Raw genomic sequence first — 22,289 nt, 5'->3', positions numbered from 1 at the left:
GCATATACAAGAAAATGACTAAAATTAAAAAGAATGAAATAAATCATGGAGATGTAATGTACAGCATGGTAACGAGTTAGTGATACTGTGTTGCATAGTTGAAAGTTGCTTAAGAGAATAGATCTTAGAAGTTACCATCACAAGAAAAAAATTTTTGTTAACTATGTATGGTGACGGATGTTAACTAGACTTATTATGGTGATGATGTTGCAATACATACAAATACTGAATCATATTGTACACCTGAAACTAATGTCATATGTCAATTATATCAATATAAAAAACCTGATAAGGCAAAATATATTGTGTTTTGTCTGTTTTAGCTTGTAATATTACAATCTGTAATATTGTAATATTAGCTACAGTGATTAATAAAAACTACAATAAATAATAAAAATATATATGTATACATATGTGTGCATATGTATCTATCTATCTATTTTGTGGAGCATCTGGAACTCACACGTGGCTGGTAGATGTGTAAAATGGTGCAGCTACTTGAGGAAACAATTTGGCAGTTTCTTATAAAGTTAATATGACCCAGCAATTCCACTCTGGATATTTATCCAAGAGAATCGAAAACATATGTCTGCAAAAAGGCTTGTATCAGCACATTCATTACTGTTTTATTCAGAATAACAAACAACTGGGAACAAACAAATATTCATTAACAGGTGAATGGATAAACAAACTGCAGTATCTTTAAACAATACAATGAATGTTACTGAGCAATAGAAAGGAACAGTCTACTGTTTTATACAACAACATACATGAATCTCATAAACTTTATTCTCAATGAAAAAATTCAGATACAGGAGAGTATTGTCAGCTGAGCTGGAGAGAGCTGATCAGCCAGGTGTCAGAGTTGAAGATTAAAACAATAAGCCAAAATGAAATTAATAGTCAAGACTTTAATCACTTACTATGATAGCATAAGCAAGAGGCTAAACCAGAGAAAGCACTACCTCCCTGCTGTTCCATTTTTCCCCCATGGATGTGTGGATGCACCTAGTTGAGGGTCAGGTGTTAGTACTTCTTTTTTGGCCGAGCCGTGCAGCATGTGGGATCTTAATTCCTGACTAGAGATCAAACCCTTACCCCCTGCGGTGGAAGCTTGGAGTCTTAACCACTGGACCACCAGGGAAACCTGAGGGTCAGGTGAATCAGCACAAACATGGGGGTTATCTCACTACTTGGGGAACTCTTAACAAAAAGTTGCTGCATTATTTTGGACCTAGGTTGGGGGAAGTGCAGGGAGGAGGGAGAGAGAAAAGGACTAGGAATGGGCAAGTGCTGTTTACTGACTCAAAGTTTAGAAAAGTGTCCTTCCCCCACCCCCCCCACCCCCCCCAGCCCCCCACCCCACCCACCCACCCCCCCCAGCCCCCCACCCCTCCCACCCCCCGCCTTAAGGAGGTCTGCTTCTGAAGGAGGCTCTAGATAAAGAGACCTCGGAATGGCTAGGAATGCAGATATATGTAAGAGTTGGCCAGGGGGGGTGGGGGGCCTGAGTCTTTGACTGCAACTCACTTCAGAGACTGCAGATACATAGGTTGTGCAAAGTCTGATGTGGGGAGGGCAGCTTCTTCCTGTAACACCTGCCAGGTTAAGCTTTTGTAATTGCTTATGGTTGAGTTTGAAAAATCACATACAGTAGGTAGCTGGACTACTCAAGTGTTCATTGTTTGAGCCCATTTATACAGAACTCTAGAAGTAGCATCAAATTTATATAGTAAAGGAACACATATTAATGGTTGCCTAGGATTGGGAAGTGGGTTAGATTCATTGCAAAGGGGCATAAGCAACTTTTATTTATTTATTTATTTTTGGCTGCATTGGGTCTTCGTTGCTGTGCGTGGGCTTTCTCTAGTTGCGGTGGGCAGGGGCTACTCTTCGTTGCAGTGCGCAGGCTTCTCATTGCGGTGGCTTCTCTGTTGCGTGCAGAGCATGGGCTCTAGTTGCGCGGGCTTCAGTCGTTGTGGCTCGCGGGCTCTAGAACACAGGCTCAGTTGTTGTGATGCTTGGCCTTAGTTGCTCCGTGGCATGTGGGATCTTCCCGGACCAGGGCTCAAACCCACGTCCCGTGCATTGGCAGGCGGATTCTTAACCCCTGCGTCACCACGGAAGCCCAATGAGCAACTTTTTAATGGTGTTTTTTTTTCATTAAACCATTTTAGACAATTGTCAAAACTTATCAAGTATACACTTGAAATGGATGCATTTTTACATGATGTAAATTTTATCTCGAAGTTCATTTTTAAAGTAAAGAAAATAAAGTTTTAGTTGAATCCAAAGTGTAGTGGTGAAAATACTAATGTGCTGACTGCAACTCAAAATTTTCAACTATATATTATGAACAGGACTGTAGTGTAAATACAAAATGTGAAACTGTATGGGTTTGGTCAAGTTAGGTGGATTTTATGTATGATTTTATCCAAGCAGCTGAAAAGAAAGTGATAGTTGAAAGAGTCATGATTACTATCTAAATTATCTAAAATAGAATAGCTGGGTCATATGGTAGTTCTATTTGTAATTTTTTGAGGAATCTCCATACTATTTTCCATAGTGGCTGCACCAATTTACAGTCCCACCAGCAGTATTATGAGGGTTCCCTTTTCTCCACATCTTCTCCAACATTTTGTTATTTCTTGTCTTTTCAATAATAACCATTCTAACAGGTGTGAGATAATATCTCGTTTTGCTTTTGATTTGCATTTCCCTCATAAATATTGATTTCTAACATCTTTTCTGTTTATTTTCCCATCTGTATGCCTTCTCTGGAAAATGTCTACTCAGATCCACTGCCCACTTTTTAAATCAGGTTGTTTGTTTTGTTGTTGTTGTTTTTATATATTTTGGATACTAACCCTTTACTGGATATATAATTTACAAATATCTTCTTCCATTCAGTAGGTTGCCTTCTCATTTTGATTATGGTTTTCTTTGCTGTGTAGAAGCTTTTTAGTTTGATGTAGTCCCATTTATTTATTTTTGCTTTTGTTTCCCTTTGCCTTTGGGGTTAGATCCACAAAAACATTGCCTCAGGCCAATGTCAGTAAGATTACTGCCTATGTTTTCTATTAGGAATTTTATGATTTCAGGTATTACATTCAAGTCTAATTCCTTTTGAGTTAATATTTGTATATGGTGTAAGGTAGTGCTCTAGTCTCACTCTTTTACATGTGGCTGTCCAGTTTCCCCAAACTACTGATTTAGGAGACTGTCCTTTCTCCACTGTATGTTCTTTGCTCCTTTGTTGTAGATTAATTTTCCATGTATGTATGGCTTTATTTCTGGGCTCTCTGTTGCTTTCCATTCATCTGTGTACTGTTTTTTCACCCAAACCATACTGTTGATTACTTTGTAGTATACAGATGATCCTTGGACAACACGGGTTTGAACTGAGTGTGTCCATTATACACAGAGTTTTTTCAATAAAAATATACTACAGTACTACAGTATCCACAGTTGGTTGAATCTGAAGATGCAGACCCTTAGATATGGAGGACCGACTGTAGGTTATATGTTAGTTTTAGCTTCATGGGGGGTCAGTACTCCTAACCCCTGAGTTGTTCAAGGATTAACTGTAGTTTGAAGTCAGAGAGTGTGATACCTACGGTTTGTTCTTCTTCCTCAAGATTGTTTTGGCTATTCAGGATCTTTTGTGGTTCCATACAAATTTTAGAATTATATGTTCAAGTTCTGTTAAATATGTCATTGGAATTTTGATAGGGATTGCATTGAATCTGTAGATTGCTTTGGGAAGTATGGACATTTAAACAATATTAATTCTTCCAGTCCATCAGTACAGAATATCTTTCCATTTTTTGGTGTCTTCTTCAATTTCTTTCATCAATATCTTATAGTTTTTAGTGTACAGGTTTTCATCTCCTTGGTTAAATTTATTTCTAGGTATTTTAGGCTTTTTGATGCAGTTGCAAATGAGATTTTTTTTAATTTGCCTTCTCTGATAGTTTATTATTAGTGTATAGAAATTCCACAGATTTCTGTGTATTGATTTTGTATCCTACAACTTTACTGTATTCATTTAGTAGTTCTAACCATTTTGGGGTTTTTTTTTTTTGGTGGAATCTTTATGAATTTCTCTATATAGTATCGTATCATCTGCAAATAGTGACAGTTTTACTTCTTTCTTTCTGATTTGGATGCGTTTTATTTCTTTTTCTTGCCTGTTTGCTGTGGATAGGTATGTTCAATACTCCGTTGAATGAAAGTGGTGAGAGTGAGCATCCTTATCTTGTGCCTGGTCTTAGAAGAACAGCTTTCAGTTTTTAACCATTCAGCTGTGGGTTTGTCATATATAGCCTTCATTATGTTGAGGTATGTTCCCTCTATACACGCTTTGTTGGGAATTTTTATCATAAATGGATGTTGAATTTTGTCAAATACATTTTCTGCATCCATTGAGATAATCATGATTTTTATTTTTCATTTTTTAAAATGTGATGTATCATGTAGATTGATTTGCAGATGTTGAATCATCCTTGATTCCCTGGAATAAATCCCACTTGATTGTAGTGGATGATCATTTTAATGTATCGTTGGATTCAGTTTGGTAGTATTTTGTTGAGAATTTTTGCACTGATGATCATCAAGGATGTTAGCCTCTTATTTTTTTCTTTTTGTGGTGTACTTGTCTGGTTTTGGTATCAGGGTAATGCTGGTTTCATAAAATGTGTTTGGAAGATTTTCCTCTTCAGATGGAAGAGCTTGAAAAGGTTAAGTATTAAATCTTCTCTGAATGTTTTGTAGAATTTGCCAGTGAAGCCATCTGGTTTTGGGCTTTTGTTTTTTGGGAGATTTTTGATTATGGTTTCAATCTCCTTACTAGTAATTGGTCTATTCAGATTTTCTGATTCTTCATGATTCAGTCTTGGAAGATTATATGTTTCTAAGAATTTATCCATTTCTTCTAAGTTGTCCAATTTATTGGTGTATAATTATTCACAGTAGTCTCTTATGATTCTTTGTATTTCTGCATTCTTTTATGTTGGGGCTGTGACTGCTGGTATGGAGTGTTGGTGGTTGGAGCTGGCTTCAGAGCCTCATGGTGGCTGCTGCAGTGAGCTGATGGGTGCAGTTGTCACCCTTCTGGCTGTGAGACCCAGCAGAGACAGGGGTGGGCAAGGCTCTCAACAGGGTGTGCTCTCTGGTGCCAACAAGCTAGAGGGAGAATTTCAAAATGGCACCCCCCAGGCCCAGCCCCAGCCCCTGAGATCACAAAAGTGATTCTCACCAGTATCTCAGACGCCAGGGAGTGTCCCAACTGTTCCTGCCTCACCAGCAGACGTTACAAGATTAGTGCGTGGAATACCTTTATCTTCATTCCATGTGCTTTTCGACCAGGTGTTTTCATGTTGGTTTTTGGGTGGTATGAGTCTGTGCTCAAGCCCTTTAGAGCAGGTTTTCCATTTCCTGCAGTTCTGTAGTTTTCCTGGGCATATTCTGCATTGGATTTCAAAGCCGGCTGTTGGGGGCTTCTCTCTCTTGTGCAGGATCTAGGGGTTGGGGTGCCTGATGTGGAGCTCGAATCCTCCCCTCCCAGGGGAAATAACCATACCTTTGTAGTCTTCTCTGTCTGTGGATTGCTGAAGCTGGGGTGTGTTTTTTTTCTTGGGGAGACCCTCTCTGCCTCTCCTACCTGCCTCGAGATTGTCCTTTTACCCTTTGTCATGGAGACTCTGTTCATCCAGTTCTTAGTTGCCTTTCAGGGAGAGTTATTCCGCATGTATTTGTAGCTTTGTTGTGGCCATGGGAGGAAGTGAGTTCAGGATTTTCCTATGTCACCATCTTGAATCAGATCTCCTGAAATATTTCTGTATAGCATGCTTATATGCCAGCTTCTTGATCTTCCTTACCCTATAGTTTTATTGGGTTAATTATCCTAGTAATTAATGGACTTACTGCTTTCGAAGATGGGGAGGATATCAGTCACATTATAGCAGGGGTCCCCAACCCCCAGGCCCCAGACTGGTACCAGTCCTTGGCCTGTTAGGAACTGGGCCCCACAGCAGGAGGTGAGCGGCAGGCAAGCGAGTGAGCGAAGCTTCATCTGTCACTCCCCATCGCTCGCATTACTGCCTGAACCATACACCTCCCCCAGTCCATGGAAAACTCATCTTTCACGAAACCAGTCCCTGGTGCCAAAAAGGTTGGGGACCGCTGCATTATAGGACAGAAGAAACAAAAAACAAAAAAAAAGCAAAAAAAAAAAAACCCAAAACAACAACTCTAGGTATTTCGAGCAAAAGGTCCTTTATGTAGGGAATTAACAGCTTACAAAATTATTCCAAGTGCTGGAACAGAAGTCAGGGACTATCTCTAGACCATCGTTCAGAGTTGTGATATTGTTGCAATCTAGAAGCCAGAAAGCTGTTGCTGTCGCTGACACCACAGGTGGCTGTCTTATCTAGGAAGCTCATGCTCCACATTAGACTGCAGAGTCTCTGCCACCAGAAACAATCACAGCTGCCTGACCTTACATGCTGAAAGCAGACAGATGACCTTTGCTTTACTTTCTGCTTCCATATCTTGCTAGAGAACATCTGCTTGGTAGAACTTTTTTTTTTTATGTTCAGACCATGAGCTACAAAGAGACTGGGAAGTATAATTTTTAGCTGTTAACCTCTTCCAAATAGAAAGGAAGAGTGAAAGTTGGGAGAGCTGATCCTGGTAACTAAGACAAGGATATAGGTCTCTTCGATACCTCTGCCCCAGTACACATGTTCACTTTCTGTTATAATACAGTTATATTATAATTTTGTATAGAAAAAATATATAGCATTTACATTATTATGGTCATGTAGATGCTATTCACAACTAATACATGTAGTATATTTTGATTATTTTCCCTTCCCCCTCCCCTGCATAGTTTTTTGCTATTTTATTTACTTGTTGCTTGGTTTTCTGTGTATTTATTATTGATTCAACCCCAGACTCTCTTATCATTCATTTGAAACTCTTCTCAAACTCCTATTTCTTTTTTTTTTTTTTCAAACTCCTATTTCTTGAACAAATTGCTCCTAGAGTTTTCTTAATGCTGTCAACATTGAATGGTTTTTCTGTATGTCTGGTGTATAGCTATTATCCTGTGATTTTTCTCACCATGACCTTGGGTGTTCTTTTCACCTCTTTCATACTTTACTCCCACGTTTTGGTGGAGCACATTCTCTACTAGCTTCCTGAGAAAGAATGTAGATGTGGGTCCAGGTGATTTTTTTTTTTGAGTCCTATTTTAATTTCTGTGTATATAAAGAAAAACTTTGTAGAACATTGCTGATACATATTTTTCCTATGCTCCAAGAGCTGTAATATGATCTTAGCTTGTGAGAACTAAGACTGCAGACTGTACTATATGCTCTCAGCCTTTAAGTATGGCTTTGCATTCTGCCATTTATTTTGATCTTTGGCAAACAGTTTTGACCAACTTGGTGACAAGAGATGTGCAAGTGATAGTGCTGGACTATAAAAAATGAAGAAATAGTATCACACTGGATATTAACATGCAGTTATATTGGTGACTGCTTGTGCCTTGATGGAAAGGTTGAGGAAACAGAGGATAAAGATCAACAGGTTTAGCATTTTCAAACATCTCTTGGTATTATGAAGGGTATTATATGCATCACTGTGGTTTGTAGCTAACAAAACAATGTAGATGTGCAGTAGTTTCAGGAAATTTGAAGAAAATGAAAGATCATTGCCAGAATGTGTTGCTGGGACTGCATCTCCATGGGAATTATGTGATGTTAATACTGTATTACTCTGATTCAGTTGCTCTTTTCCAAGGATACATTTTCTGTCCTAATTAGGGTACATATAATTATTTTGCTTTTCCTTTATTTTTATGGTTCTCCCCTTCTCTAACCCTTATTAGGCATATGTTGGAGCATCTTATTTTATCTTCCATGTTGCTTAACTACTTTTTCTTTTTTTCTTTTTTTTTTTTGCGGTACACGGGCCTCTCACTGTTGTGGCTTCTCCCGTTGCGGAGCACAGGCTCCGGACGTGCAGATTCAGTGGCCATGGCTCACGGGCCTAGCCACTCCAAGGCATGTGGGATCCTCCTGGACCAGGGCATGAACCCGCGTCCCCTGCATCGGCAGGCGGACTCTCAACCACTGCGCCACCAGGGAAGCCCCTACTTTTTCATATTTTTAAACTCTATTATTCTGTGCAGCATTCTGAGGAATTTCTTCCCTTCTGCCTCCAAATCATTAATTCTGTGCTCTACTGTTTTCTAGATTTTACTTCATCTATAGAGTTTCAACCTCAATTAACATTTCTTATTTCTAAACGATTTCTACTTGGTTCATTTTTATATCAATCTATGCTTCTGTAAAAACTGCCTGCTCTTATTTATGGGTTGTGTTGATTTATCAATCTGGCAATTTAAAAATTATACCTATTTTGAAGATTGATTTCAGGTTGCCTAGTTTTCTCTAGTTGTTCAAGTATGAGTCTCCACCTCTCTCTTTTGTATGCCTGTACTACTTTTCCTTATGTTAAATTCTTTCATATATGTTATAGTTTTTTGTGGCTATGAGTTTATTTTCAAAAGAAATTATCTTATAAACGAATCTAGCTCATGACCTACTTCTCCCTTTCTTTTTTTTTCCTCCCTCCCCCTTTTAAATTTCTGGCTGTACTATATGATCTCAGGTTGCTAACCAGTTTTACATTAATTGATTGGCTTAAGTACAAGTTTGGATTCCTTGCCCCACCATGGCAAAGGCTTTTGTTTTTGATCTTAGGTAGTTAACTTTTCCACCTAATTTGGTGGGTGCCTTGTGTCTGGCTCAGATATTGAGCAGGTGGTTGGAAAAAGGGGAAAGTCTGCATAGTTGAACCCTAACCTTTAAGCCTATTTGGTCTCAATCTTCTCGTGGACTACTTGGCTTCAAGTCCTACTCTCTGTTATGGTTTGATTTTGACATGTGGATATTTCTTGTTCTTCCTTTTGAGCTTATCTATGTTTTTAAAAATATATTTTAAAATATTTTAGTCAGTATTTCAAAGTTTGCAGTGGTAGTTCTCAGGAGGCATTTCAGCAAATGCTTAATTATTTCAACTGGAATGGGATTTGAATTTGCAGTTCCTCAAAATGAAGAGATAAAAATGAAAATGAATGTGGGACCTGACCTATGACAAACTATCATTTCACCTTAGTGAAAGATTACAGACATACTTATTTCTTTCACTGATATGAAGAGTTACTTATTAAAATAATTTTTAAACGTTGTGAAGAAGTATAAAATTTACCTAAATTTGTTGGTCCAAGCAAGTATAGACTTACCTATTAAATGGTGAAAGGTGTTGAAATTTTGAGACATGGTAGTATAGTCATTGTCACTATTTCTGCTTATGATTCTTCTAAATCACCATCTTTGTTAACTAAGAGGTAATTATTGTGCATATACAAAGAACTATGACTGTTCTACAGACGAAAAACATCTCTAGCAATGGAAATACATATCTTTTAAGATGAAATTAGGGAATATTTCAGATTCATATAGTTATGGCTCCAACAAATGATAAGTTTGGTTACTTATATTGCAAATCTAGCAGTAACTAACTAGGATGTTGCTTCAGGGTTCAGCAGATGGCCTATAAGTGGCTTGGTGAAGAGAATGTTTGCTAAAGGTGATAGAGTATACCTATTCAGTTTCCCATATGCACTAGGTCATTGGTAACATAAGGTCTTACTTTCAGGAAATTGTTAAATTTAAGGTCAGGGAGTAATTCCAAAACATTTTAATAAATAAAGTACATATCCCTCAGCGGATAATATTCTCTTTTTGGTTCCTACATAGTAAGATGAAATTTTTAGGCTTTTCTCTAAATGACATGCAATATAGAATCCGTGTGAGGTGTGTGTGTATATATTCGTGGAAGATGTGCAATATTTGTTGCGTGATATGTTGTGCGTATATATGTATCAGACATGAGACTGATGAGATTTTGATAACATTCTATTATAAAATGGAATACTCATTGCTAGTTCTGTGAAAGTAAATGATAGTGTATGTACTCTTTTATAATATGTATTTTAAACTATTTATTATGGAAAATTGGAAACATAGAAGAGTGGAGAAACAGAATAATGAACCCCTACATACTCATAACCCAGCTTCAACAGTTATCCTTCATAGTTCATGATAGTTAATCTTGTTTCATTTACACGCCATATTCTGCCTGCCCTGTGAATCCTGCTCTCCTCCCTCCCCCAATCTCTACCCACAACTCCTACCCCAGGATAATATGTTTTATTAGTTATTATTAGTTAGTGTTACTTCCACCAGAAGCCTTATAATGTTTGACTGCTCTTTTATAATAGTTTTAATATTTATGACTAGATAAGTTTCAGTTTTTGGTTTCTCTTTAGTTTCTACACAGTTTATAAAAGGTTTTCTTATACAGTTAGTAGTGTAAAATGTCAGGTTATTCATACAGCCATTTTGCAATAATCATGAATATAGTATAAATCAACACATCGTAGAGATGGAATTTCTTAAATAAAATTCTTATTTTTTAAAATGAAAGAGCATTGTCTTTTGGAAAACGTCTTTAAAAATTAACAGCACACATTGCTTAATTTAGTACTTTGGAACACTGTACAGTTGTATTACTATTAATTTTGTAAGTAATATTTTTAACTCAGTTGATTTGCCATCTTGAGACTTTTTAAAAATAACTTTCCTGGGCTTCCCTGGTGGCGCAGTGGTTGAGAGCCCGCCTGATGATGCAGGGGACGCGGGTTCGTGCCCCAGTCCGGGAAGATCCCACATGCCGCGGAGCGGCTGGGCCTGTGAGCCATGGCCGCTGAGCCTGTGCCTTCGGAGCCTGTGCTCCGCAACGGGAGAGGCCACAACAGTGGAAAAAAAAAAAAAAAAAAATGAATGACTTAAGAAGTTACATGAGCTTTAGTAGGTCGTCAGATAAATGAAGCTGATGGCTGTGACTTTCTTGATATTGAACAAGAAATTAGAGCTGCAAGCATAACATTTGTTGTACTTTCTTTAAAGATTTTGTTTCTAGTAATTGTATTTTGCAACCTAGAAGTTGCCTTTAACAGTACAATTTAAAAAGTGAAACACATAGTTTGCATACAGCACACTGTCCATTGGGAATGATTAGGTACTGTAATTTTAGCCAATTGCATAGATAAACATTATATTTATTATACAATGTATGAACTGCTATTAAGTATTCAAAATGCAAACTAACACAACATTGTAAATCAACTATACTTCAATAAAAAAAGAAAAGAATTAATACTAAAAAAAGTATTCAAAATGCAAAAGTATAACTTGTTATTGGAGTATGTTGATGTTATTTGTTAATGTCCCTGTTACTACTTATTATTTAACTATATAAACTATAGAGAATTATTAAACATTTTTTTGATAAAGTCTGTTAGTAAGCATTATGAAATATGATGAATTATTTAAGAACTTATATGATTATTTTAGAAAGACGTTTTCTGACAACTGTTCTTTTATTTGATTTCAAGTGGCTTCTCATTACCAGTTGTCATTACAGATCGATTTAAGTTACTCTTAATACTTTTTTACCGTTGATTTGCCAAGAACTTCAGTTGGTTGTGTGGAAATGTAAGCCTTTGTGTGAAGGAGTGTGTCCTTGCATCAGAACTTGGCAATCACATGAATCTTAAGAAAACAGGCTGTTTGTTCCCTAGAGAAACTATTCTATAAGATGACTTTGTTTTTATATTCTGTTCTGTGCTAGATTAAGTGATTTAGTTTAGTTGGGCCTAGGGCAAAACGTTTCAGGATATTTTAGAAAATCCTGTATCCCATTAACCCTCTGAAAATAACGCTAGTTTTAAAGTTTTGCTTTCTAAAATTTTATCAGTAGGCCATGCAATACCAGATTCATTCTCAAAGTGTCATTTGTAACTGGCGCTGAAAGCTATTGCAGTGTTCCATCTGGTATATGCAGTGTTCCAGGTTTTGAAAATCTGAAAGCCATATATCTTAAACACTAAATATTTATTTCCTCTTAATCTGATGCCCTTCCATAATTTTAAATGATGGGAAGTAGTTCGTCTTTTTTGATAGTAATTTCTATTATAAACTTTTAAACGTCAGAATCCCGAACACTAAGACTATTATAATAGTCCCTAATTGAACAAAGCAGTGTGATTGTTTTAAGAAATGTATGCTTAATTCTCAGGAAACTCATTCATTTTAAACTTTTCTGTTCTAAAAAATTTCTGCCATATATTAATTAAATTAGAACTTTTCACTCTTCAGACACCAAGCAAGCAAGCAAACAGCCATAACAAAGTATAATTATAAAAGTTAATTAGGCAATAATTATTTTTTCAAAGTTTCAAGGGAGTCATAAAGATTACTTTCTTTCTATTCATTTTGAATCTCTTAGATGTAATGTGGCTTCCTTCAAAGTTTCTTGTTAAATTCCAAGGTTATTAATAAATGTTTGATCATTAAGTTAAAAATAATACATGTACTTCGTAAAAAAATAAAATTATACAGATAGATAGATACAAAATGAAACAGAAATATTTCTTTCCCTCAGTCTCTCAGTTTCCCTGCCTCAACTCTTTTAGGCCCTTTATTCAGAGTAACCACTGGTAATAGTTTCCTATGTATATCCTATTCAAGCATGTATATTTACATATGTAAGTGTAATTTTACATTTTTTTCTGTCTTTAATTTATCCATGTTCTGTACGTGTATTGTTTTAGCTAAAGATTTATTTTGGGTAGGAAATTTATTTGTCTTACCTATTTATTTTATATTTAACTCCTAGAACAGTTGACTGACACATAATGTATAGGTGCTTAACAAATACTTGTTGAGAGAATCTTCCACATCTGTCTATCCACCTGTATGCCCATCAAATACATACTGAGTACTTACTGTATGCCAAACACCCTTCTAAGGACACAGATGAAAGAGAAAAGCAAGGGCTGTGTCTGAATGTAATTTCCTTATGCATAGTTGGCTGATACATACCAAAAACAATGAAATAAAACCTAAACGAATGGGTTTCATGAAGGTAGCACAGGTAATGTGATGAGAGTGAGAGAGGAGTTTCTACTTTAGATAGGATGGCCAGGCAATACCTTTTTGAAGAGGTGAATTTGAGCAAGGCCTAAATGATAAGAAAAAATGGTTTAGAGATCTAGAGAAAAGAATTCTAGGCAGAGGGAATAGTAAGTATAAAGGTTCTGAGGCAAGAATAAGCTTGGTGAGTTCAAGAACAGAAAGAAGTTCAGTATGACTAAAGCATGAGTATTTTCTCATACAAATAAATACTGCTTCAGTGTGTATCTTTGTACATACAACTATGTTCTACATATTTTAAAAAGACTTTTAGTAGTGGAGGGGTCAAATAGTATATGTATTTAAAATTTTGATAGCTATTGCATGGGGCAACTTTTATCCTTTCTCCCTAAACCTTTTCTTGCTTTTCCAGGCTGTGGGGAACTTGGGTTGTCTGGAGCTTGGTAGGGAGTGGGCTGTGATGTGAAAGGAATTCTTTTTGTGAGAGAATGTGCCAAGAACTGTGGCTATTTGAAAGACTTTTGTCTCATAAGATGAAAATCCAGCAGTAGAAAATATGTATATGTTGAGTTATATGTTAAAATATCTGGCTCTCAGAAATACAGTGCTCTCCTTTGGCCATTTAATGAAACCATTCCATTGCAGAAATTATCAACATTTCTCAATCTAGAAAATCCAAAATTTGGCATGGTTAAAGTTAGATATAATTGGAGTTACATATAGTTGGATATGAGGCAGTATTATAAATGATTCCTAGTTTGACGCTTTGGATTCACATCACACAAATTTGAGATTAACTAAGGAGGCATTATGAAAAAAACACCATTAAACAAAGTCAGCCGATCACCTTGCCCATGTGTGGCTTTTGTGGAGTAAGGTAGAAGGGTATCTCCTATTTAAAATAAGTTTTAAAAAATCCTGGGTGTTGTTACTTTGGGGAATGAAATTCCTTCTTTAAGTGCCTTTCTGTCAAAGAAGGATTGTTTAATTTTGAAGGATAAATGTCAGAATTACTTATAACTTTTTAGGCAGATTAGAAATTGTAGACTAGTCAAAGAACAAATTTTGTTGCATCAAGTATTTTACTGCTGAGTAAACAAGGAGAGTCAAGTCCCGTTTGAGAGCATAGAGATGTTTGTTTAATTTTTTTCAATCTCTGTTTTTCGATAGGGTGAAAGTAGGAAATTTAGGTAGATATATTCAGATTCCAGTATATTTACAGAGAGAAGGGGGTATGTGGTTTCCCTGGCTATTAATTTCTCCTTTTTTCACTTCTTCTGAGAACTAAAAACAACTTGGAGGAATGAGGTCAGGAATCTGTGATGGAGAAGATTTTAGTTTAACAGATGGTGATATGGTATATTCTGTCTGTTATAGTAAAGATTTTATTTTTCTTTTTTAACATGGGTTATTTTTTCTAACACAAAAACGAAGTTTAGTTAGATTTTATTTTGCTGCTTGAACCTGGTGACATTAATAATGATAAAGCAATTAACATATTTTGTCTGTGATACAATGATTTAGCACTTTAAGAAGCCTAGTTTATCTGATGTCTACTATAAAAATCATCCCACTGGTTTTAATGTGAATATATAATTTTTGATTGAAAAGTTCTTGATATCAAATATTTAAGGTGAGTGTAAAGAAAGGAATCAGTATTTTAATAGTCTTAATCCTTTGTCCTATAATGTGTAGATGTGTAAAATATGTTGATGTTTACAAAAATCTTCTAGTCCTATTACAATATATAGATATGTAAGTTGTAATTAATTGAATCATTAGAACATCTAATTTTTGCTTGACAGTATGCAAATGTGCCATTAAATCTGTTTTTAAAGATTTTTCCAGTTTAATGTCTGAATCCAAATTCATAAAGAGTTGGAAAAATGAGATGTCTGAGCTATAGGATTCACAGGGATTTCATATGAAGCCTATTTAATCAGGATAACACTGTTATTAATATTCATAACGTCAGCTGGAACACAAATGACAGACTTTGGGGCCTAAAAATTTTACTTGGTGAATTTATTAAAAGTAGCTTAAATAATTAATGGAATTTAAGTAAAGTTGGTGAATATGAAAATCTTGTGTTAGCAGAAAAAAATCTCTATTAGAACTTTCTTTAAGAAATGGCATTGATGTCTTTTGACAGATTTCATTGGTACTTAAAGAAGAAAGATGCATGAATGGTCATTTAAGAGGATTTAAACACATTGGCACATTAATTTTTACATGAATAATAAGTACTTTCCAAAAGCAATTAACTTACAGTGTACAAGATACGAATTGAAATATATGACTGTGACATCAAGGGCAAAGCAAAAGTGCTGTACATTTTAAACTTAGTGGCAAGACTGTTTAATATTTTGTTTTATTTTATTTTTATAGCTTGCATAGGCCATGACTTAGAATAATGTTCCCTCCCCCACCAAAAAATATTGGTATGTTAAACATTATCCTCTGCAAGTCTCTTTTGTATTTATTGGAGAATTAAACATTTGTTGTGCTATTGGTAATATTTGAGAATATGTTCAATTTTGCAGAAAGTTAAAGGGATGATTCTAAATAGGTTTAGTGCTACAAATACATATGTGTTAATACAGACTTACTGATTATAGCATAACTCAAATGTATAATAAATACGTTTCTGAAAGTTTGTATAAATTTAGTTAATAAGCATCGAGTAGTGTTCAAGTAAATTTGTTTTGAATGTTAGCCTAAGAAAGTAAAAAGTGGGGAATGGCTTAAGTAAAACTGGGGTGTGTTTTATTTTGTGTACTACCTGCTCCCCTTTATGTTTTAAAACGTGCTTGTAATGATATTATACCTGTGCTCTAGTTTTTATTTTTGTTATTGGAGTTCCTTAAAAACAATTAGTTTTAGACCATTTTGTATAATTACAGTAATACCAAGTATTTTGTTTTACATTCGTCAGAGATTATTTTTCTTACAAATTTTAGTACTTACAAAAAGCATAGCTTAGTTATTATCTCTAACATGCCAGTTAGGGTTTACCAGTGAAAGAATATAGGTATTGGTCTTGCAGTATAAGAGGGTACTAGAAGTTTCACTTGCAGTCAGTGCTATATATGAATGATTTAGTTTCATTAGATTTATAATAATTGCCAGGTATGTTTTGGGACTCATATTCAGAACTTGAAGGGAAAAAGCATTAATTACTAGGGTGTGTAGAAATTATCATAGTAAGCCATAAATTAAAATTTTTTGTATAAGGAATGAAATCAAATTGATAAATTGATTTATTGGTTTTTTTGTTTGTTTTTTAGTGTCTTTTTAAAAGTTAGGTTTTGGGTTAGGGGGACATGTTTTGGTTTTGGCTCTGAAATATTCACTTATATGCCCAGGAGAGGGCAGCATTTTACTATATCAGTCTCATAAAAGAATTAGCCCTGCTTAGACTGTCAATGTTTCTTGTAATTACTCCCAGTATATTTGTTGCTTGCTTATGAATTAACTTGCATTTATGGAACTAAATCATTCCAATCATTTAATTACACCTGAGGAGATGAACTATAATTGCTTGCTTCCAACTAGGATCTGATATGGCTTGAGCAGTATTAATTTGGTGTTTACTTTTCTGAGTGCTAAAAGCATTAAAATGATTGTGCAATGGGATTACATTTTACTAATTGCTGGCATTCATTAGCTGGGTAAACGATGAGGAAGAGTGACTGTATATTGAAGAGGGATAAAATTATGGTTTTAAATAGTATATTACTAAGCACATTAAGACCTGTAAGACATGTTTTAAAATACTCCAGAGGTTATTAAAGGCTGTATTTTCTACATGTCTTGCTATATGAATCTCTTATTAAAAGACCGCAATTATTATTAACCTTTTTGGGCAATATGGAGGGAAGTGGCTTCATTGACTGGAACATATTTCTTTGATATTAATAACTTCCTATATTTTCAGCTAATCCAAAAGTAAATGAGGAACTTAGAAAAAGATTGCCAACTCCAGATCAACATATTTAGAGAAAATTGGAAAGGAGAAGCTTACTACAGCTTTATTTGAGGACTTTTTAAAGAACACAGAGTTCTAGCTGTGAGGTAAATCTAATTTTATTCTCCTTAAAAGCATGCAAAAAAAAAAAAACTTGCATAGTTTTTATGATATTTATTATGAAAACAAATGCAAGAGAGAAAAATCAGTAACTCCACAAGTTAATGATAATCTTTTAAAAAATTAGAATAGCATTTAAAATTACTTTTACAAGTATGAAATGTTTTATATGAAAATATGCATTCAAATCAATAAATCTGAAATTTGACAAATAGAGTAAATTTTTAATTTTTTTTAATTGTTGAAATTGTAGTTGGAAAGACTTAAGTTAAATAAATTAAATGGTTCCCTAACCAAAGCAGCAAGAATGTCTAGAAGCTTAACCTGAACTGTATTTACTAAAATATAGGTGTGAATGAAAGAACTTTTTTCTGAGAAAAAAGATTTAATTTCACGTGTTGAAATACACAGTTAATTGTCCTATTATAAATGTTTTAGAAAACCATTTATCCTGTAAATTCTCTGTTAAACAAAGGTAAGGTTTAGGTGTGTTCTGATATATTGTTTTAAGTTTATTTATCTAAAGTTGGCTTTATTTTAGCTTCAAATCTTGGCGCAGAAACCAGAGACATTGCCAGAGCAAACAGGAACGGGAGTACAAATGGACGACTGGTCAAAAGGTAAGGACTTTTAAGGTATTATTACCAAACCCCAGGTGTTGTGCTTGTTTAAGGCACTGAATGAAGTGTGTTTGTTCTAACCAATATATTAGAGGCAGACAAGCTCAAGTGCACACGCCTGCACACATGCAAGGAAGGAGGCACACACAAAGAGACCCACATTCTGCAAAAGGGACACAAAGACACATGGAGAAAGAGACATGCACACACAGAGAAAGGGACACGCACAGAGCAAGAGATATTGAGAGAAAAAAGGAAAGCAGAAAGACACACATGCATAGATACACACAGAAAGAGACACACATATTGAGACTCACAGAGAAGGAGAGATACCAGAGTGAGAGAAACATGGTGAGAAGGAGACAGAGACATACAGTGAGTGAGAGAGAGAGAGAGGGAGGGAGAGGGAGAGGGGGAAGAGACACACTGAGAGAGAGGGGCACAGGTGTACATGCAGACACACTCAGAAAGAGACACACAGAGACAAGAGACACAAAGTTAAAGAGACATGGAAGGTACGCACATATACAGAGAGAGACAAACATATATGGAGAGGGAGACACATACACAGAGAAACAGACCAAGACACATACAGGCACAGAGACACATGTAGAGACACATGCACACCAAAAGACACACCCGGAGACACCCACAAAGAAACGGAGTCAGAGGGGGACTCTCCCTGGAGAGTCAGGGCCACAGAGACTTGCAGAGATGTGCAGAGGGAGGCAGAAAAAGGTACTTCGAAACAGAGACAGAGACATGAAAACAGAGTCAGAGACAAGGAGAGAAACAGAGAAAAGGATGCACACAGATATGCACAGGCAGAGGGAGAGAACAGTCAGACAGAAATACAGTTTGAAAGACAGGCAGACTGAGAGACGGCCTGAAAAAGGGAGAAATGGTGGCTGGGTGGAAGGAGGGATGGATGGATATATGGGTAGGTAGGTAGGTAAGTAGAGCACATCTATCTACGTATAGAGCAAGGTAGAGAGAGGGCCATAAAGACAGAGGTTTAAAAAATGTTAGGTTTTTAATTGAAGTCTTTTACACTAAATCTGGATACAGTTGCAAATCTGAAATACTTGGAAAACAAATCATTCTGAATATAGTATTACATATAATTGAAGACTTTGGCCTTTATGTTCATCGTTTTTATTTCCTCTAAATTTAAAAAAAAAAGAATTATTACCAAAACATTGCACACATCTCTCTCTTTTGATTCCCCCTCCTTCAACAGGGCTCTTTCTTTACCATTTATCAACCACACTGTTACCTTTTTCAGAAGATTAAAGGCCATTTTGGGGAACTGTTGTATCATCATTAAACTAAATCAGTTAATAGCTACACATTCTTTTGAGGAATAGAAAGATGCTATACTGAGTATACCTTTTTTGATTTCTGCATTTGTTTTTGATTTCTACGCTGTTATAAATTTTCTTGTCGTTTATGCTTACCATTAGCAGCATTTCTCCTCTTATTTGTGATTCTAGGCTACTTGTTATGAGTTTAGAATCCAGGTAACTGATTGCATTGTGTATAAAGGAATAGCAAGTGGTACCTGAGTAACGTAGTTAAAGGTTTTTAATGCAAAGTTAATAGCTTTAGTGAATGGATTTTGTGGCACTTAATTTTAGTCTACTCTCTTTATATTCAAGTTTGTGATAAGGATGTATTGGTGTGAAGCCGAAAACTGATTTGTTGTAGTTGTTTTTACTCATTTATGCAAATAAGCAAGCAAACACTCTTCTTTTGAGGAGCTCAGAGCAGTTCTTACTCAATATATGTACAAAATAAGAAAAGAGGAAGTAAATAATGATGCCCCTGTAGCTTATGTTCCCTATTCAGAGGCCACATTGCTATGAAAGCCATGTCGTTCACATTATAGACAAAAGGATCTTTAAGGAGCCAAAGGAATTATTTTTAATATATCTAAAGAATAGGGGCTATAGAGGAAATACTTCTCATAAATGTAAAATAACCAGGAAAGATGTTAAGGAACGGAGCTGCTGAAGCTCTAGGACAGTTTTGGAAAGGAAGGTTTTAGGGCTAAAGACAGATGCATAAATAGTTTGCAGGAGGTACAGACGTGACTGAAACATCATTAAGAAAATTTGCATTTTTACAGACATTTTTTTGAACATTGGAAATAGGAATAAGACATTCCTTTATATAAAGGGCCTATTAATGAAACATTATTAACGAATAAAGTTAAACAGGTAAATGTAGTATCTTTTAGTTTTGTGATAACTGATATGTTTAAACAGTAAAATCTCACATGGTTATTTCTTTGATATGGGATTTTTCATAAAGCACAGATTACTTCAAAGCTCTATCTTACAAATATTCATAGGCTGTTCTTGTAAATAGTTATTTTTATTTAAAGTTATCTTATTTTTTTAAGGAAATGGAGGTACTTAAAAACTTTTATTACACTTTGCATCATCTTAGAAGTTTCATTATAAGGAGTGCTGAAGTGGTTATTCTTTTCCTAGCTTTATTTTAGAAACATTGCTGAAATATTTGATGTCAAAGAGTATGAGGTAAATAATGTTAACAGGTAAAGCGATTACATTTTTCTCAGTTTTTGTCATTATTCTCAGTTTAGAAAATGTAAAGCTGAGGTTGGTAGGTAGGATGAGTGAAGACATCTACAAACTGTCTAGGTTTCTTTAGGTAGTTAAAAAAAAATCCTGAATGAATGAAATTTTAGGTTGATGGAAGCAATAGGTGAGTGAATGAACACGTGTTGTCAAGCAAGCATTGGTAACATCTTCTGACTTTTAAGAAGTAAATGATGTTTTGCCCTTTCATGAAAGCTTTCTGTTTTTCAGCATTCTTTTTTTTCCCCTGCTTTTTAAGAAAAAAAATGAAATGGCACAAAGGACATATGCAAAGTTAACCCTCAGAAAGAGTCAGTTATTATATGATTGTTTAGCTTTTTTTAGCATTTACTTATTTACTTAACTATGTAAGAAAAAACTCACGGGGGTCAGGAATCTCTTACGAATAATTATTTGGAATAGTATGATAAATTTCTAGATAGCTCTTAAATTTGGGTGATTTTTATTAAATTAACAGAAACATGGTTTAATTGTTTTATAGTACACAACAGTCCATTGGAAATAGTTTAAGTATTATTTATGAATAAACATGTCTGCCATAAGTATACATACCTACAGTAATATAGGTAAAAATGAGGTCTGGATGCCAGTTAAATTTAGAATATTGTGAAACTTATTTAAATCTAGAACCTTTAGGGGTCAGTGTTCCCTAAGAAAGGTTAAAGAAGGTTCCTGTGCCTACCCAAATTAAACATTGTTTGCTATGTTTTAAATACTTCTTACCAATTGAGGGTAAGAAATGGTAGGAATCATACAGCTTGAAGAAGCTTTAGACAAAAACCTTTCAATTTTATGAGTTTCTTTAATATTATTTTTAGGTTTATTATTTTTAGGTTTATTATTTTAGGAAATTATATTTAATGTGTTTTATACACAGTAGGTATTTTCACTTATGTATTATCTCAATTTAGATATGAATCATATATTTTTAAACTATTTTCTTTTAAGCTTAAAAAGTGAGCATGATTCTAAATCATCATACTCATTTGAAACTCGAGAGATGAAAAACCTTCTAGAACTGCTTATGTCAATAGATTTCTTACATGTTGCAGTTTATTGGAGGCTAGCAAATATTTTTAAAAATCTTATCTTGCTGATTTAAGTAAAAAGCAACTGTCTTCTTTATTTCTAAAGATGATATGATTTTGTTTCCATGATTTTTATGTTTTTTCTGTCAAACAAAATAAATAACTAGAACTAAAACGTAGCAAAAGGTAACTTACAAGTGATTTGTTAGTTTCTTCTTGAGTCAGAATACTATTTATTTTTGCTTGGCATTTGGAACCTGTGTGCCACCATCAACCTCTTTTATTATTGGTTCATTTATCTTTCTCTCTTTTCAAAAAGTATGTGTTCTTTTTACCCATATATTGTTCTATAATTGAATTACATCTAAAACTATTGCATGATTTGCAAGCATTTTGTAAGAGTAGACATATATAGAAACACCCTGGGAAAACAAGTAGGATGCTTTTAAATGTCTTTGGTCATTATGACAAAAATAATGGAATCTCATATCATCTTCATAAGCTATTTTATTTTAAAGCAGACAGAAAGGAAATGGCAACTTGCATAGAATGGGCCTCCATTTCTATCAGCAAGATAGCTGGTAGAAAAAAAATGATTCCCTAGACACTATGATTAGACCCTCCTTGAAATTCAAGATTTTGAAAATATCTACATAATTAGTCATTCTGTATTGAATTATAAGATTTGAATTATATTTAATAATTGGCTTTCTAGTAAGTAATGGTATATTTTCCCTGAATGAGTAACACAATTTGTTTTTGTTTGTTAATTTTATTTTTATTTGTTTAAATTTAAAGGAAAATTGCACTGGAGAACTAATGCATTTAATAATTTCAGTGAAATGTTATAGTAGAAAGAA

At 34.9% G+C, this 22,289-nt stretch overlaps 1 protein-coding gene across 6 annotated transcripts in view; it reads left to right on the top strand.

The window, feature by feature from the left end:
- MIPOL1 (mirror-image polydactyly 1) overlaps positions 1–22,289 on the top strand; it is a 300,807-nt gene that overhangs the window by 35,059 nt on the left and 243,459 nt on the right. For 5 of the 6 annotated variants that reach the window (XM_067737281.1, XM_067737280.1, XM_067737276.1 and 2 more), the window contains exons 2-3: positions 17,008–17,144; positions 17,699–17,777. In XM_067737281.1, coding sequence (XP_067593382.1) covers positions 17,759–17,777 — 19 coding nt within the window. In that variant the 5' untranslated portion in view covers positions 17,008–17,144; positions 17,699–17,758. Of the gene's footprint in view, positions 1–15,458; positions 15,512–17,007; positions 17,145–17,698; positions 17,778–22,289 lie in introns of all 6 variants that reach the window. The other variant, XM_067737272.1, reaches the window with a different exon arrangement.

The sequence above is a fragment of the Pseudorca crassidens genome, chromosome 1, assembly GCF_039906515.1.
Source record: "Pseudorca crassidens isolate mPseCra1 chromosome 1, mPseCra1.hap1, whole genome shotgun sequence".
NCBI classification, from domain to species: Eukaryota; Metazoa; Chordata; class Mammalia; order Artiodactyla; family Delphinidae; genus Pseudorca; species Pseudorca crassidens.
This window is presented reverse-complemented; position numbering and strand designations above follow the sequence as displayed.